The sequence below is a fragment of the Pelobates fuscus genome, chromosome 7, assembly GCF_036172605.1.
Source record: "Pelobates fuscus isolate aPelFus1 chromosome 7, aPelFus1.pri, whole genome shotgun sequence".
In the NCBI taxonomy this organism is placed as follows: domain Eukaryota; kingdom Metazoa; phylum Chordata; class Amphibia; order Anura; family Pelobatidae; genus Pelobates; species Pelobates fuscus.
This window is the reverse complement of record NC_086323.1, coordinates 38,613,438-38,631,840: the sequence shown is the minus strand read 5'-3', so window position 1 is coordinate 38,631,840 and position 18,403 is coordinate 38,613,438. Positions and strand designations below refer to the sequence as shown.

General features: G+C 41.2%; 1 protein-coding gene across 2 annotated transcripts in view; it reads right to left on the bottom strand.

Moving 5' to 3' along the window:
- Positions 1 to 12,602, bottom strand: part of MIGA1 (mitoguardin 1) — a 64,724-nt gene extending 52,122 nt beyond the window's left edge. For both annotated transcript variants that reach the window (XM_063427949.1, XM_063427950.1), the window contains exons 1-6: positions 12,407 to 12,602; positions 9,582 to 9,718; positions 7,984 to 8,164; positions 6,837 to 6,967; positions 6,329 to 6,440; positions 2,484 to 2,620 (exon numbers count right to left, since the gene is read on the bottom strand). In XM_063427949.1, coding sequence (XP_063284019.1) covers positions 2,484 to 2,620; positions 6,329 to 6,440; positions 6,837 to 6,967; positions 7,984 to 8,164; positions 9,582 to 9,671 — 651 coding nt within the window. In that variant the 5' untranslated portion in view covers positions 9,672 to 9,718; positions 12,407 to 12,602. The remainder of the gene's footprint in view (positions 1 to 2,483; positions 2,621 to 6,328; positions 6,441 to 6,836; positions 6,968 to 7,983; positions 8,165 to 9,581; positions 9,719 to 12,406) is intronic.
- Between the last annotated feature and the right edge of the window lie 5,801 nt (positions 12,603 to 18,403).

Sequence of the window (18,403 nt, the reverse complement as noted above, 5' to 3'; positions counted from 1 at the left end):
CAGGGTCTAATCACTATGTGACCAGGTAACAAGGTCTATTCAACGTGTGACCAGGCTACAGGGTCTAATTAACGTGTGACCAGGCTACAGGGTCTAATTAACGTGTGACCAGGTTACAGGGTCTAATCACTATGTGACAAGGTAACAGGGTCTATTCGATGTGTATCCAGGTAACAGGGTCTATTCAATGTGTGTCCAGGTTAAGGGGTCTAATCACGGTATGACCAGGTTACAGGGTCTAATCACTATGTGACCAGGTAACAGGGTCTATTCAATGTGTGTCCAGGTAACAGGGTCTATTCAATGTGTGTCTAGGTTAAGGGGTCTAATCACAGTATGACCAGGTTAAGGGGTCTAATCACAGTATGACCAGGTTACAGGGTCTAATCACTATGTGACCAGGTTACAGGGTCTAATCACTATGTGACCAGGTTACAGGGTCTATTCAACGTGTGACCAGGTAACAGGGTCTATTCAATGTGTGTCCAGGTTACAGGGTCTATTCAATGTGTGACCAGGTTACAGGGTCTATTCAATGTGTGACCAGGTTACAGGATCTAATCAACGTGTGACCAGGCTACAGGGTCTAATCAACGTGTGACCAGGTTACAGGGTCTAATCACTATGTGACCAGATTACAGGGTCTAATCACTATGTGACCAGGTAACAAGGTCTATTCAACGTGTGACCAGGCTACAGGGTCTAATCAACGTGTGACCAGGTTACAGGGTCTAATCAACATGTGACCAGGTTACAGGATCTAATCAACGTGTGTCCAGGCTACAGGGTCTAATCAACGTGTGACCAGGTTACAGGATCTAATCAACGTGTGACCAGGCTACAGGGTCTAATCAACGTGTGACCAGGTTACAGGGTCTAATCACTATGTGACCAGATTACAGGGTCTAATCACTATGCTACCAGGTAACAAGGTCTATTCAACGTGTGACCAGGCTACAGGGTCTAATTAACGTGTGACCAGGTTACAGGGTCTAATCACTATGTGACCAAGTTACAGGGTCTAATCACTATGTGACAAGGTAACAGGGTCTATTCGATGTGTGTCCAGGTAACAGGGTCTATTCAATGTGTGTCCAGGTTAAGGGGTCTAATCACGGCATGACCAGGTTACAGGGTCTAATCACTATGTGACCAGGTAACAGGGTCTATTCAATGTGTGTCCAGGTAACAGGGTCTATTCAATGTGTGTCTAGGTTAAGGGGTCTAATCACAGTATGACCAGGTTAAGGGGTCTAATCACAGTATGACCAGGTTACAGGGTCTAATCACTATGTGACCAGGTTACAGGGTCTAATCACTATGTGACCAGGTTACAGGGTCTATTCAACGTGTGACCAGGTAACAGGGTCTATTCAATGTGTGTCCAGGTAACAGGGTCTATTCAATGTGTGACCAGGTTACAGGGTCTATTCAATGTGTGACCAGGTTACAGGGTCTATTCAATGTGTGACCAGGTTACAGGGTCTATTCAATGTGTGACCAGGTTACAGGGTCTATTCAATGTGTGACCAGGTTACAGGATCTAATCAACGTGTGACCAGGCTACAGGGTCTAATCAACGTGTGACCAGGTTACAGGGTCTAATCACTATGTGACCAGATTACAGGGTCTAATCACTATGCTACCAGGTAACAAGGTCTATTCAACGTGTGACCAGGCTACAGGGTCTAATTAACGTGTGACCAGGTTACAGGGTCTAATCACTATGTGACCAAGTTACAGGGTCTAATCACTATGTGACAAGGTAACAGGGTCTATTCGATGTGTGTCCAGGTAACAGGGTCTATTCAATGTGTGTCCAGGTTAAGGGGTCTAATCACGGCATGACCAGGTTACAGGGTCTAATCACTATGTGACCAGGTAACAGGGTCTATTCAATGTGTGTCCAGGTAACAGGGTCTATTCAATGTGTGTCTAGGTTAAGGGGTCTAATCACAGTATGACCAGGTTAAGGGGTCTAATCACAGTATGACCAGGTTACAGGGTCTAATCACTATGTGACCAGGTTACAGGGTCTAATCACTATGTGACCAGGTTACAGGGTCTATTCAACGTGTGACCAGGTAACAGGGTCTATTCAATGTGTGTCCAGGTAACAGGGTCTATTCAATGTGTGACCAGGTTACAGGGTCTATTCAATGTGTGACCAGGTTACAGGGTCTATTCAATGTGTGACCAGGTTACAGGGTCTATTCAATGTTTGACCAGGTTACGGAATCTAAGCGTTGTGTGACCAGGTTACGGGGTCTATTAAATGTGTGAGCAGGTTAAGGGGTCTATTCATGTTCAGGTTTACTATAAAAGATTGATTATTTTTTATTAATGTACAGAAGATTGTAACTGTGTTAAATTCATCTTATTGCTCTAAATGTTGCCAGATTTAGTACTGAATCATTTCTAAAACTGTGAATGCAATCTATGTTTGTTCTAACTGAAACATTAAATGTGTAAAAAAATATTACCTCAATATTTTCCTCAGCGATGGCATCTCCTGCCCCTAATTTGATGGGTCCACAGCTGCCTTCATCCTCTGCTTGTCTATTTCTAAATGTCAGTGCCTGCTCCCAGCGTTGCAGAGCCTCCTCAAACAGCTCCATTCCTTACAGGAGATAATGAACACTATCTGTAATTCCTATACACTGATGGAGCATTGTACATGTTCCCTCTACTCTCCCTGAGTGTATATATCACCATGGGACCATTACAATGTGCATGAAGCTACAGATCTCCTGAATGAAGGCACAATATCTGAAGTAAATAAAGTGTGTTGTCTCTCTGAGAGCGGACACTCAACAAAAGAGAATCACCATTTTCAATGGGACAGTGCCTGTGTGGGTAGTACCAGTCTACCCACGGCATGAATCCAAATATAGAATTTAAAAAAAGTTCTATCCAAAGACAGAGCCCCCTAGCTGGAAAAATAGAAATTACAGACAATAATACTCTCTAAAGGTGTCTAAAATTAGTGTGATTAGATAGATGATAGAGGCATAGATGAGATTCACGGAAATGGCTACAATGTACTATACAGACATTATTAAGTGCGGTAAAATGTACAAGGTAACAACGGTTAAATAACAATGTATACTGGTAGAGACCTGTATTAACATAAGGTCTTAAGGGGCTTAAGAATAAAAGTAGATGGAGGCCAGTTTCCTCGGATAATCTTGTGCATAGAGGAGGGGTAAGTATCTGTGAAACAGTGAACCCTCCTCAATGAAATTAGGGTTCCCACTCACTGGTGATAAACATGTATCTAAAGGGGTTTCAGAAAGGAACCATGAATTTCAAGGCTCTACAGCAGTAGGAAAAAAAGGGAGATGAGAAGAGATAAATGAAAGTAAATAAATAAATAAAGGTCAGAGAATACTCCTCTTCCACCTATTGTTCCTGTAAGGTATTCTTGTAATTGTCCTATTTATTGTTACATCCCCCCCTCTCATAATATTGTAAAGCGCTACGGAATCTGTTGGTGCTATATAAATGGCGATAATAATAATAATAATAATACATCAGTTGTTGAGGTGACAGCAACCTACTACCAACTATAGCTAAACTGAGCATTTGAAACATTTTTTTTTTTTTTTAATTCTTTATTTTTCTTGTGCATGCAGTTTCCAAACAGGCTTATAGCGCCACGACAGCGAGTACAAGCTACATATTGGTTTACAATATCATGGCAGAGTTATCAGCACATTTTAAGTTTTGTAAAATAACACGCTTAAGGTACATGAAGTGAGAACCATTTGAAACATTTTAATTTATTATTAGTTTCTTTTTCACTGAGCACTTTTTTGAGCACTATTTATGGCACCTATTTAGTCCTCCAGTTTAGTGGTAGTGTGATTCTCTAAGCTCAGTTTAGCTATACTTCTATATACTTGTTTATCACCAGTGAGTGGGAACCCTCATTTCATTAAGGAGGGTTCACTATTTCACAGATCCTGACCCCCTCCTCTATTTACAGGATTATCTGAGGAAACTGGTCTCCATCTACTTTTATTTTTAAGCCCCTGTGTACTACTTACTTATTTTAATATTTCTACCACTATACATTGTTATTTAGCTGTTCTTACGTTGTACCTTTCACCGCACTTAATAAATTATGATAGTACATTGTAGCCATTTCTGGGAATTTTCTCTAAACTTTTATCTAATCACACTATTTTTAGACATCTTTAGAGAGTCTTGTTGTCTGTAATTTTCTTTTTCCAGTATAATTTTTAACAGAATATCCAAACCCTCAGAATGTACACATTGCCAGGGATCCATATAAATTGTGCTTCTTAACCTTTCGTAATTCCATATTACCGCTGTTACCTCTGAATGAACACAATTCTCTATTGATTAAAGGTATACTTCTGAATGTAGACATTACCGTACAGGCCTCTCAAGTGATTTCACTAGATAAAAATAATCGCCAGACGTATACACACATCCCCACTGCTCCCACTCATATACATATATATGAATATACATTTCCTCTGAAAGTACACGTCACCGTTGAACTTTTTGAACGTATACATCACTTTGGATCTCTCCAAATAAATGAATCCTTTCTGATCCCTCCAAAAATATACATACTATTTGCTTCCTTTATATGTACACATCCTTCATTATGTACACATCCTGTCTTAGGGCTTACAATTTAAAGTCCTATGCTACTAGCCAGGCATTAAACCTTACTTGCCAAAGCAAGTCATAGTGTACACACCAGGGGAGGGGGGGGGGGGGACTAATTCACTTGACAAAGGCTTGTGGTGAGTGAAAATGTTGAACCCTGTCCTATATGATCTCTCTGCATATACATAAGTTGTACGATTACTATGATGTTCGAATTAGTATTGTCAGTACCCAACATCCATAATAAACTGTTCTGTGTAATTAAAACTGCTAACTGTTCCTTTATTGATGCAATATGAACACAAAAATTGATTGGAAATGAATAGGCATTGCTTATCGTTTCCCCCATTTCAATCAATCTCTTCTATTAAACTCTGAGTGCATGAGACAATGGGAGGGTTAAGTCATGTTTGCTTATGACAATCTAATGTTTTTATCATTGAGTGCCAACCAATCTACAATCAATAAAATGACTTCCCAACGTGCTAGGTCCCTGCTGTGATCTTCCACTATCTTTTTACAGAACACAACTGAATCACATGAATAAATAATGAGGAACATCTTGTACCATCTTTACATTTACCTCATGTTTCACAGCAATTCCTAAAGCAGATGCAAACTCAGGGAAATGTAGAATTAACGTGTTTATTGGTAGCTGAACCCCATACTTTTGACTCCCCTATTATTACTTTATATATTTCTTTATTTATTTTTTGGAGGATGATAACTCATCAGGTAAAGTTTTTCTGGGAGAATAACTAGCTATCAGGTAAATGTTCTCTGGGGGAATACCTACACATCAGGTAGAGGTTCTCTGATTAAATACATACCTATCAGGTAGAGGTTCTCTGGGGGAATAACTAGTTATCAAAGTTTTTCAGGAAGAATACCAACCCATCAGGTAAATGTTATCCAACGGGATAGCTACCCATCAGGTAAAGGATCTTCAAGAGGATTATTTAAACATCAGGTGAAGGTCATCTATTTGAATATCGACAAATCAGGTAAATATTCTCACCAGGAATATATACCCATCAGGTAAAGGTTCTTTGGACCATCACCTACCCATTAGGTATTGGCTGTCTAGCAGAATACCAACCCATCATGTAAAGGTTCTCAGGGAGAATAAATAATAACCAAGTAAAAGTTCTCTTGGGAATAGTTACCCAATATATACAGGTTCTCCAAAGATAAATCACCTACCCAACAGATCAAGTCTCTCTAGGGGAATACCTACCCATCAAGTTAATGTTCTCAGGGGGAATAAATACTAACCAGGTAAAAGTTCTCTTGGGAATGGTTACCCAATATATACAGGTTCTTCGAGGAGAAATCACCTACCCAACAGATAAAGTCTCTCTAGGGGAATACCTACCCATCAGGTAAAGGTTCTCTAGAGGAATACCTACACATTAGCTAAAGGTTCTCTGGGGGAATACCTACCCAATATTTAAATGTTATCTGGGGGAATACCTACTCATCAGGTAAAGGTTCTCTGGGGGGAATACCTACCCATCAGGTAAAGGTTCTCTGGGGGGAATACCTACCCATCAGGTAAAGGTTCTCTAGAGGAATACCTACACATTAGCTAAAGGTTCTCTGGGGGAATACCTACCCAATAGTTAAAGGATCTCTGGGGGAATACCTACTCATCAGGTAAAGGTTCTCTGGGGGGAATACCTACCCATCAGGTAAAGGTTCTCTGGGGTGGTAACTGGGATATTTACAAGCTTCATGTCCTCCTCATCTGTTTTATCCCATGAATTCAGATTTATACAGGAATTTACACTCTGCACCTGTCAATAACAATATGTCTTATTTATTAAACAGAACATTTTATCTGACCTTATTGAATAATTAACCATAGCTGAACAGATAACTACAAATAGCCTAATGTAGAATTATATTGCACATCTAATACGTAACACATGTTTAAATTAGACATCTGACATTAGATTGATAAAACCAGGATTGTGGCAGATTAACACATACATTCCACACTTTAATTAAATTCTATCAACTGACACAGTCTATATATTGCCTTGCAACTCATCATCTGTGCTAGTTTATTTTCTTCTTTAAAGCTGAGCTTTTAAGCTTCTAAATTCAGATTTGAAAAGTTACACAATATGTGGTCCATAATGTTTATGGCTCAAGGACCCTAATGAGATCTGATACAAATCAGCACTTACTGAAGCCAAGCTCTGTGCGGAACCAGAGTATTTACTGAACAGCCCTCCGTTAACCTGCAGCTGAGGCCCCTTCTCCTTCACTGAGCTCAGGGACAGAGTGAGATTTTGTCTGCTACTGGAACAACTGGACCCTGAAACAACATTCACATAATAATAAATTCCAAATACCTTATTTTCTCAGTTTTGCTCACCACGGACAGCAATAAACAATAATGATTCTGTATAAGAAGGAATTCTAGGGCAAAGTTCTAAAGTCCAGTAATCATCAATAAGTTTAGTTTCCAGGGTAAATACTCGTTTTTTTTAAAATTTTGCCCCAAATTCTATTTATAAGTTACCCCTGTGTGAGGTCTATTGGAATAACACTGGTAGAGTATGGCTGGCAATATAAGGTTAAATCCCATGATATCTCATTGACGGACTATTTGCCTCACTCTTAGGCCAAACCAAAAAGTGTGTTTATTCACTAAATTTGAATTGTGGAGAAATGAAAAGAGATTTTCAAAAATCTGTAGTGAAAATGGAAAAACGTCTCTAGTTCTGGTGCTGCTATTTTTTTTTATTTTTATTTTTTACAATTTAACCACTTTGGCTTTAAATCATAGTTCTCTTACACCCTCTCTAAAATGCTTAATTCCCTCGCCAATCCTCCACAATTTCAAGTTCGATGGCACACATGAGATTTGAAAACAAATAAACAGAATTGTATTGATTTAATTAATATTCATTACATTAAATAATACAGGAAAAACAGCCAGATTGATGTTATCCTAATCTGCTTATGTCCTTTGTAATGCATATAATTTAGCAATGGGTAGTTAATGATAACGGTTTTTGATTGAGTTCACATCATTTGCATTTCTATATATAAACACTACAACACTCCATAAATATGGCAAACAATGTTTATACAAAAGAATAACTGGTTTAATGCTGATTGTATTTTACAGGCTACATTTTGCAAAAGCTTGGTTACTGTATATAAGATGAAATTGTGCGGTCTGTAGCTATAAGGATCTGCACATCCTCAAGTTATAATTATATAGGATTGAGCCCACCCATACACTTGCCGACCAATCAGTGAATGGGAGGCTGATGGAGAGAATATAATGTATCATTGAATAAATATTATGCAGATCAGACCCACCTTTCTCCCAAGCTGAATTTTTGGTGCATTGTAAAACAAAGTGGCTTGGCTCCCACTGGGGAGTGATTATGCTTTTCTTCTTCCCCCGTCTTCTTTTAAAGTGTCGGGCGAGAAAGATGAGAGAAATAGCACTAACAGCTGTTACAGCAATGATCTTCTTCAGGCTGGGGGAAGACTTTATCTGCAGGACACGGATACAATAGGGGATTAGTATGTAAGTTTTCATGCAAAGCACAGTTTGATGACATTCAAGATATTTCTGAACTACATTTTGCCTTGATAAACAGTCAGCTTTAAAGGGAAACTCCAAGCACCATAACCACTACTGCTTTCTGTGTTGGTTATGGTACAAGGATGCTACTGATGCATTAGCTCCAATTTATGTCAAATAGTTTTCAATAGTGTAGCTTCTATGCCACAGACTTTTAGGGAGGCTTGAAGGCCAGCCTCCTGCCCACAGTCTATAGGCCTGGTCCCAACAGCACCTAAATGGGGTTATTGTCCCTGTGGAGAGGGATATGTGGGCCCCGAATGCTTATTGTGCTTCCCAGCTGGACTTGAGGACCTCTCCGGATCGCCTGGACTTGTTTTACACATTGAGCACCTAATCAGGAGATACTGTGAAACACTCGGGAACTGTTCCTCAGATCGGCAGCAGGTATTCCTCGGTCCCTCAAGAGTGCTCCCCTCCCTAGACTGGAACTAAGGTGCCGCAACCCTGGAACTCCTCGCTGTATCTCAGCATAGCCTCGACCCAGTAACTTGGGTGTGGATTCTTCGATCAGGGTGCTATTTGAGCAGTGGAGGCGCTGTTGAATATATATTGTGTGGGGGTATGGTCTACGGAGAGGGGTTTCTGGCGGACATTTTGTGGGTACAGCAGGAAGCTGATCGTTATCTTGGGATAATATAATTAAGTCCCCAGACAGATTAGCGCCTGGGAAGGACCCTTGTACTGTCCATATCATTGTATAAAGGACCCCATGCAAGGAGAATCAACACTGTCTTGTATAACTGTGTTGTGTACAATAAAGATCATTCTACCCCCACATTCAGACTCGTCTAATGTGTGGGGGGAAAGGTTATATAGTAAAGCTATAATCACTGCTTTACATTAGACAGGGTCTCCAGAGTTACATACACTGCAGCCTAGTCTGGTGGAAGAGGTCCTTGGAGGCCCCAGTCAAGCTTCAACAACCGGGTCTCACATGCTCCAGAGTCCCTGGTAGCAGCGAGGACGCTGACCTGGTGGAGGTAATTAGTCAGAGTACAGGAGCTCTGTCATATTGAGGTTTAACAGAAACAGAAGGATTTACTGACACTAAAAGCCAAGGCTCAACATTTAAAGTCCTACGCTCTTAGGCAGGAGCCTAAAAGTTACTCGCAGCTGCAAATATAGAGGGTCCATGGCACACTCACCAGCAGAGAATTTCCACTGTCCAAGCTAAGATTTTGCTAGCCAGTGGAAATTTTAAAACCCTGCTCCAAGCTTAGCTCCTTAGACGGAGATGTCTTACAGAGAAAGTTTAGGACAAAATATATCATTATCAGCTCCTTTTCCGTATCATTTTTAAATGCCTTAATTTCATCCTCCATACCTGAGCAAAAGAATTGTAAAGAGACGCACGCAGGTCCTCCATATTGAATGGGTTCCAGGTCTCGGACACAGTGACGTCTAATGTTGCCATGCATCTCCTATATCCTGTTCAGAGGAAGCTCCAGTTTTGGGTGTTATCTGTTTAAAACATAATGCTAATGAGTCATACAGTGCGCAGAAACATATGCTGGTACCGAAATACGAAATCACTTTACTCCAGAGAAAGTACGTATACACATCATTTATTGCACATCATTGGGTTATTGTTAAGATTGAGTGTAGCCGTGTGATTTTTTTCAGTTCTGTTTGGCGCGGTTTATCATCAGTTGTTTTGTCACATTTCTGTATCTTATGCAAGGTTTGGGAATCCTTGTAGATATACTGCTGCCTGTTCACATTATAGCGAGCACCTACATCTGCCTTTTTTTCTGTACATACGCTGTAATGGCTGGCATTTACTCTGTTCATTTTCTAAAATGACATTTTAATTTAATTTTGTTCCATGCTCAGGACAACAATGCCTTCCTTTCTTCCGCTGTATTAGTCTCTACATCTCGATGGAAGCCATCACTGATGCCTGGATCTGAGACAAATTAGCAACCAGATTTAGTTGAAAGGGTTACTCCAAGCACCATAACCACTTCAGTTTACGGAGTTTAACTGCTCTGTTGCCAGAGGTGTAACTCCAGCTTCAGCAGCTTTACTGGGGCACATCGTTTAAAAGCCCGGAACAAGAGTTCTGGGTGGCTTATGTTAATTCTCTGACAGTACCCCTCCCTCTGTGCTGCCCTTCCCGTACATCCCTCCCCTGGCACCTAGGGGGAGTGATTACAGTGGACACGGATTTGGATGAGGCGAGAACTTGGCCTATGTGTATGCTTTATTTTATTTTTTTCTTACAGTTTGAGAGGGGTAAGAAACGTTACTCCCTCCAAAACCAGTCTTTCTTAAAACTCTAGTTTTTGGTTGGAGTAAGCCTTTAAGGAGCCATGCACGCTTTTTTGTGATGTTTTATTCTTAGGTCTGTTAGGTAGTCAAGACACTATTTTAAGAGAAGACTGTGGGGATTGAATGCTTTTTTAGAATCCGATGAAATCAGCAGGCTTGGGCAACCAGCAGAGTAGGCATGTTGTATTATATTAATGCATTTTATGGTATTTTCTGATAGTTGTAGGTGCAGAACAAACCAACCTAGTTCGTATGTAAAAGGCTTGGAAATTAGAATATTATGAAATTAGCAAACAGATTGGAATAAATTGTAACATTCATATTTAACAACATATTTAAGACATGGGACGAAATTGGGCACATTGTATGACCTCAATGTCAGGGTTGGTATGATTTTTATATGGGCATGAACGAATATGTCTGAGATGTCATCTTGTGATATAGAAAGAGTTTATGAGTTTAGTCAGAGGAGGAACTAGGAGTAAGCGTTAAAGAGTTGCCCAGACTGGGACTTTTAAATGATTTAAAGCCTGCTAGTCCTCAATAGTAATCTCTTTGCAAAGGTGGTCTTTCGGTTTGGGAGTAATTTGAGGAAAATCTATTTTAGCTAGAAATGCATTAATCTCAGAGAAATTGGGTTGGTATGTCTGTGGATCTTCTTTCTAAATTCTATAACCACAAATAGGAGAGGATAATTTATTCTGATTAGTCGTTGGTTGGCAATTTGTTGGATCTGAGAGTTTGTAAAAATAAAATATGGGTAATTCAATTCTCTCTTTTTTAATCTCCTAGATGCCTCTTATGTGCATGTCTTCTCAATCTGTATTTTGTTGCAGAGTTTTTCTCCAAATCCCCACAAAGTCAAAGAGACGTTTTAAACTTGGCCATATTTGTCTAAATTTGACTATTTTTTATTTACTTCGACACAATTTACTGTTTGATGAGTAGATCCATTGAGGAAAGACAGAGTACACTAAAACAGGACAGATAAGAGACAGTCTGGGATAGCAGAGAGACAATAAATAATGAGACTGCAATAGATTAAGGGGCCAGCGTGACATGCGGGAAACAAAAACTGGCGAAGAAAGGAGAATATAAATATTGTAGGACACAGAAGTAATGAGGAAAGGTCTATCGCAAGATCTTCACCAAATCTGACTGTGATATAATAAGCTTCTATTATAACTGCATGACAGCTGGATGCACCTTAATGTGGCTAGGTGGCATTAGTCCTGGTAGTGAGTGGGGAAGCTCTTTTTGTGGAATTGGGGCAATGCTCATGGCTAAACAGGTGGGGGGGGGGGGTGGAATTAGTTTTTTTTTAAAAAAAAAATTTGCAAAGTGGACAGTACTGCAGTGAATGTGAGCCCTGACATTCTTGAAGAATAGATTGGCAGGCAATCTTTATTATAGGAAGGGGTGTTGGCATTCAGGGACACCCAGAGGTGGGAAGGAAAATGTCTGGTAAAGACTATGAGGCACATGGTGTGGAGGGGCAGCTGGTAATTAGGGGCAGCACATGGGCTCCTGAATAAAGGGTTAAGGGGCAAGTAAAGTCAGATACCCTTTATGTGAAAGGAATAGTAAGGGCAGTTAGAAGGTGCTTTGAGACTCTGGTATAATAATATGAATATCTCATGAAATTAGATTCATGTACATTCAAGCTGGCTCTGTGCTCACAGGATAAAATTACAATAGTGTAGCAGGTAGTGGTTTTATATAACAATAAATAATCTACTCCTAACTAGTTTTGTATTGTGAGGATGTAACACAATGTATTTATCTACAGGCAGTCAGAGTCTGTAGAAAATACCACACAATAAATATACAAAGTGTCAGCATACAGGCATCAATGAATGAATGGTACTGATTCCTTACCTGCCAGCCAGCTCCAGCTTGGATAATCCTGGGAGAGGGGGATAGGAGGGGATAGAGAGATAGTGCTTCCGGGGGAGAGGCAGGGAGGGGTGAGGGATAATCTATGCATTGTGTGTGAGGGGCTGCCTTAGTTACATTGTGTCCACTGAATAATACTGAGTTATCATATACACAGTGTGTGTGATGCTGTGTGTGATGTGTGAGATGCTGTGATGCATGGTACAGTGTGTGTGATGTGTGTGATGCATGGTGCAATGTGTGTGATGCTGTGTGTGATGTGTGATGCATGGTGCAATGTGTGTGATGCTGTGTGTGATGTGTGTGATGCATGGTGCAATGTGTGTGATGCTGTGTGTGATGTGTGAGATGCTGTGATGCATGGTGCAATGTGTGTGATGCTGTGTGTGATGTGTGATGCATGGTGCAATGTGTGTGATGTGTGAGATGCTGTGATGCATGGTGCAATGTGTGTGATGCTGTGTGTGATGTGTGATGCATGGTGCAATGTGTGTGATGCTGTGTGTGATGTGTGAGATGCTGTGATGCATGGTACAGTGTGTTTGATGTGTGTGATGCATGGTGCAATGTGTGTGATGCTGTTTGTGATGTGTGTGATGCATGGTGCAATGTGTGTGATGCTGTGTGTGATGTGTGAGATGCATGGTGCAATGTGTGTGATGCTGTGTGTGATGTGTGAGATGCTGTGATGCATGGTACAGTGTGTGTGATGTGTGTGATGCATGGTGCAATGTGTGTGATGCTGTTTGTGATGTGTGAGATGCATGGTGCAATGTGTGTAATGCTGTGTGTGATGCATGGTGCAATGTGTGTGATGCTGTGTGTGATGTGTGAGATGCATGGTGCAATGTGTGTGATGCTGTGTGTGATGTGTGAGATGCTGTGATGCATGGTACAGTGTGTGTGATGTGTGTGATGTGTGTGATGCATGGTGCAATGTGTGTGATGCTGTGTGTGATGTGTGATGCATGGTGCAATGTGTGTGATGCTGTGTGTGATGTGTGTGATGCATGGTGCAATGTGTGTGATGCTGTGTGTGATGTGTGAGATGCTGTGATGCATGGTGCAATGTGTGTGATGCTGTGTGTGATGTGTGATGCATGGTGCAATGTGTGTGATGTGTGAGATGCTGTGATGCATGGTACAGTGTGTTTGATGTGTGTGATGCATGGTGCAATGTGTGTGATGCTGTTTGTGATGTGTGTGATGCATGGTGCAATGTGTGTGATGCTGTGTGTGATGTGTGAGATGCATGGTGCAATGTGTGTGATGCTGTGTGTGATGTGTGAGATGCTGTGATGCATGGTACAGTGTGTGTGATGTGTGTGATGCATGGTGCAATGTGTGTGATGCTGTTTGTGATGTGTGAGATGCATGGTGCAATGTGTGTAATGCTGTGTGTGATGCATGGTGCAATGTGTGTGATGCTGTGTGTGATGTGTTAGATGCTGTGTTTGATGTATGTGATGCTGTGTGTGATGCATGGTGCAATGTGTGTGATGCTGTGTGTGATGTGTGAGATGCTGTGTTTGATGTGTGTGATGCTGTGTGTAATGCATGGTGCAATCTGTGTGTGATGCTGTGTGCATTGTGTGTGATGCATGGTGCAATTTGTGTAATACTGTGTGCATAGAGTAATACTGTTTGCATTGTGTGTGAAAAGGTGGTAAAAGAGTGATGCTGTGTGAATAGAAATATGCTAGCATGGTGGGTTCAAACTGACAGAGTGAGTGCCCACAGCCCAACAATTAGCCAGTATATCGTAGGAAACCATGCAGGCCAAATATAATTAAAATAAGTTTTATTAATATTAATAAAGATCACTCTTCTTAATTGTATTTTGGTGTGCACTTGTACCTTATCACATACAAATATGGACATACACAACCACACACAGTCACACACACAAACACAAAAACACATGCAGACACACAATCACACACTGTCACAACATAATCATACAAATACACACAGTCACACACATACACAGTCAAATAAAGTGATGTGCACACAGTCACATACAGTCACGCAGTCACACGCACAATGTCATATAGTCACACATAGTCATTCAGACAGATATACACACACTTTCCAATTGAAGACGGTAATGCATACACCATTATAAAGGGGATACTTCCACCAGGGTGCTCTAAACAGGGAGGGCCAGGTTCCCATAAGAACCAAGTAGTAATCCTTTACCTCGCTTTCACAGTTGTCCCACTTTCCAGGATGCTGGAGTTTGGAAGGTTTGCTAAGTGGCTGTCAACGTAACAGCATCTGGAGGTGTGTTAAACCGTTCAAGGTACCACTTCATGGAAATGACATATCCTGGGTGACTGTAGTGATCCTCTTAATTCTGTGGAAGTATAAAGTAATTGCAGAGAAGTATTTAATTTCAATTTCTCTTTAGCACTTGTATTTGCCTTCTCTCTGCTAAAAACCTTGCTTAACCCAATTATTTGGCTCTGCTTCTGTAGACAGCAAATTTAGACTTCAGTAATGTAGCCATTTTTGATCTATAACAGTTTTCTAAAACATTAATCTAAGGAGTTCCCGCTGAGGACCCTTTAATAGGAAGGTATGCTATGTTGAGGTTCTAACCTTATCTCAAAAGGTTTAAATTCCAGGAACAATTGCTAAATATTGGGGAAAGGCACCTGGGTCTTTTTTTCCTCCATTCCTTGCTATGTTTACTGAAAAAACGGCATAGCTTATAACATTTATTGACAATGAGCCAATATGGAATCATTCCGTTGCAGAATACATTACTCCCAAGTGTTCCTATTTAGTAGGGACAGTCCCTGTTTTGGGCCCCAATCCCTGTGTATGTGACATTGTGTTGCTGTGTGTGGCTGCGTGTATAAGATTGTGTTTGACTGTGTGTGTGTGTGTGTGTGTGTGTGTGTGTATGAATGTGACTGTGTGTATGTGACATTGTGTTGCTGTGTGTGGCTGCATGTATAAGATTGTGTTTGACTGTGTGTATGTGACATTGGGTGACTGTGTGTATAAGATTATGTTTGTCTGTGTGTGACTATGTGACTGTGTGTATGTTACTCAGTTTAAATATCCGGGCACAGAAGAGGCAAAGCCACAGAAAGAAACACTGAAAGAGTGCTGGGAGAGGTATAAAGGGCACCAGGAGACAGGGGTATCCCGTAGGCCAAGATTACGGAGGATGAGAAGAAGCTGCTGATGATCAACAGTGTCAAAAGCAGCAGAGAGGTCGAGGAGAATTAGGATAGAGTAGTGACCACAGGATTTTGCCGTGATAAGATCATTGGATGCTTTGGTCACAGCTATTTCAACAGAGAAATACAGAATACAGATTGAAGCGTGTCAAGCAGAGAGTTGGACTCGAGGAAGTCTGTTAATCTCACATATACAACTCTCTCAAGGTTCTTGGAGGCAAACAGCAGTGGTGATTGGAATTGTTCTTTAAACTGATAGTAGCCACCATGTGGCCACATTCATTTTATACACAATTTATAATAAAACTGATGAAGAGAGAGCCCAGGTGCAAAAAAAAATAATGAAAATTTGGGCCCACCTATAGAGCAGGGGTAACCAAAAGGCAGATCATCAGTTGCTTTGCACTTCCAACAGTGCTTTGCCAGCTGCAGATCCAGATTGCCCATCCTTGCAGGGTTATATTTGTGTGCAGTGCTTGTGTGATGATGTAGGTGTGTTTTGAATGGAGTATTTGTGTGTGAATGTTTGTGTATAATACTGATGTTTAAATGCAAGGGTGTATTTGTGTGATGATGTAGGTGTGTTTTGTATGGAGTATTTGTGTGTGAATATTTGTGTATAATACTAATGTTTGAATGCAGGGGTGTATTTGTGTGTAGTATTGGTGTTTGCATACAAGGGTGTGTTTGTGTGTAATTTTGGCATTTTAATGCAGGGATGTGTTTTTTTGTACTGTTTGAATGCAGGTGTATGTTTGTGTGTAGTGTTGATGTTTGAATGCGGGGATGTCGTTTTCTGTACTGTTTGAATGCAGGTGTATGTTTGTGTGTAGTGTTGATGTTTGAATGCGGGGATGTGTTTTTTTGTACTGTTTGAATGCAGGTGTATGTTTGTGTGTAGTGTTGATGTTTGAATGCGGGGATGTGGTTTTTTGTACTGTTTGAATGCAGGTGTATGTTTGTGTGTAGTGTTCATGTTTGGATGCGGGGATGTGTTTTTTGTACTGTTTGAATGCAGGTGTATGTTTGTGTATAGTGTTGATGTTTGAATGCGGGGATGTCGTTTTCTGTACTGTTTGAATGCAGGTGTATGTTTGTGTGTAGTGTTGATGTTTGAATGCGGGGATGTGTTTTTTTGTACTGTTTGAATGCAGGTGTATGTTTGTGTGTAGTGTTGATGTTTGAATGCGGGGATGTGGTTTTTTGTACTGTTTGAATGCAGGTGAATGTTTGTGTATAGTGTGATGTTTGAATGCGGGGATGTGTTTTTTGTACTGTTTAAATGCAGGTGTATGTTTGTGTATAGTGTTGATGTTTGAATGCAGATATATGTTTTTTACTGTTTGAATGCAGGTGTATGTTTGTGTGTAGTGTTCATGTTTGGATGCGGGGATGTGTTTTTTGTACTGTTTGAATGCAGGTGTATGTTTGTGTATAGTGTTGATGTTTGAATGCGGGGATGTGGCTTTTTGTACTGCTTGAATACAGGTGTATGTTTATGTATAGTGTTGATGATTGAAGGCAGGGATGTGGCTTGTTGTACTGTTTGAATGCAGGTGTATGTTTGTGTGTAGTGTTGATGTTTGAATTAAGGCCTTTTTTGTGCACAGGGTTTATATTTGAATGCAGGGATGTGTTTGTATATAGTGTTGGGATTCAAATGCCAGGGTGTGTTTATCTGAAGTGTGAGTGTGAGTGAGGTGTTTGAATGCAGAGGTGTGTTTGTGTTTAATGTTGGTGTTTGCATGCAGGCATGTATTCACATTTACACATTTATTAATATGGGAGTCATATTGCCCCTCATACAATTTTTTAAAATTGTATTTACAGTTGCAAGAAAAAGTATGTGAACCCTTTGGAATGATATGGATTTCTGCACAAATTCAGTCATAAAATGTGATCTGATCATCATCTAAGTCACAACAATAGACAATCACAGTCTGCTTAAACTAATAATACACAAAGAATGAAATGTTGCCATGTTTTTATTGAACACACCATGTAAACATTCACAGTGCAGGTGGAAAAATTATGTCTCTCTCTCCCCTGGCAGTCTCAGTATCCCTGCTGTCCCCCTCCCTCACTCTCAGTCTGTCTCTCCCCTGGCAGTTTCAGTATCCCTGCTCCCCCCCTCCCTCAGTCTTAATCTCTCTCCCCTGGCAGTCTCAGTAGCCCTGCTCTCCCCCTCCCTCCCTCCCAGTCTCTCTCTCCTCTGGCAGTCTCAGTATCCCTGCTCTCCCCCTTCCTCCCAGTCTCTCTCTTCCCTGGCAGTCTCAGTATCCCTGCTCTCCCCCTCCCTCACTCTCAGTCTCTCTCTCCTCTGGCAGTCTCAGTATCCCTGCTCTCCCTCACTCTCTCTCTCCCCTGGCAGTTTCATTCTCTCTCTCTCCCTCCCTCACTCTAAGTCTCTTGCTCCCCTGGCAGTCTCAGTATCCCTGCTCTCCCCCTCCCTCACTCTCAGTCTCTCTCTCCCCAGGCAGTCTCAGTATCCCTGCTCCCCCCCCCACCCCCCTCACTCTCAGTCTCTCACTCTCCCCTGGCAGTCTCAGTATCCCTGCTCTCTCCCTCCCTCACTCTCAGTCTCTCTCCCCTCTGGCAGTCTCAGTACCCCTGCTCTCTCCCTCCCTCACTCTCAGTCTCTCTCTCCCCTGGCAGTCTCAGTCTCTCTCTCCCCTGGCAGTCTCAGTATCCTTGCTCTCCCCCTCCCTCACTCTCAGTCTCTCTCTCCCCAGGCAGTCTCAGTATCCCTGCTCTCTCCCTCCCTCCCTCACTCTCAGTCTCTCTCTCC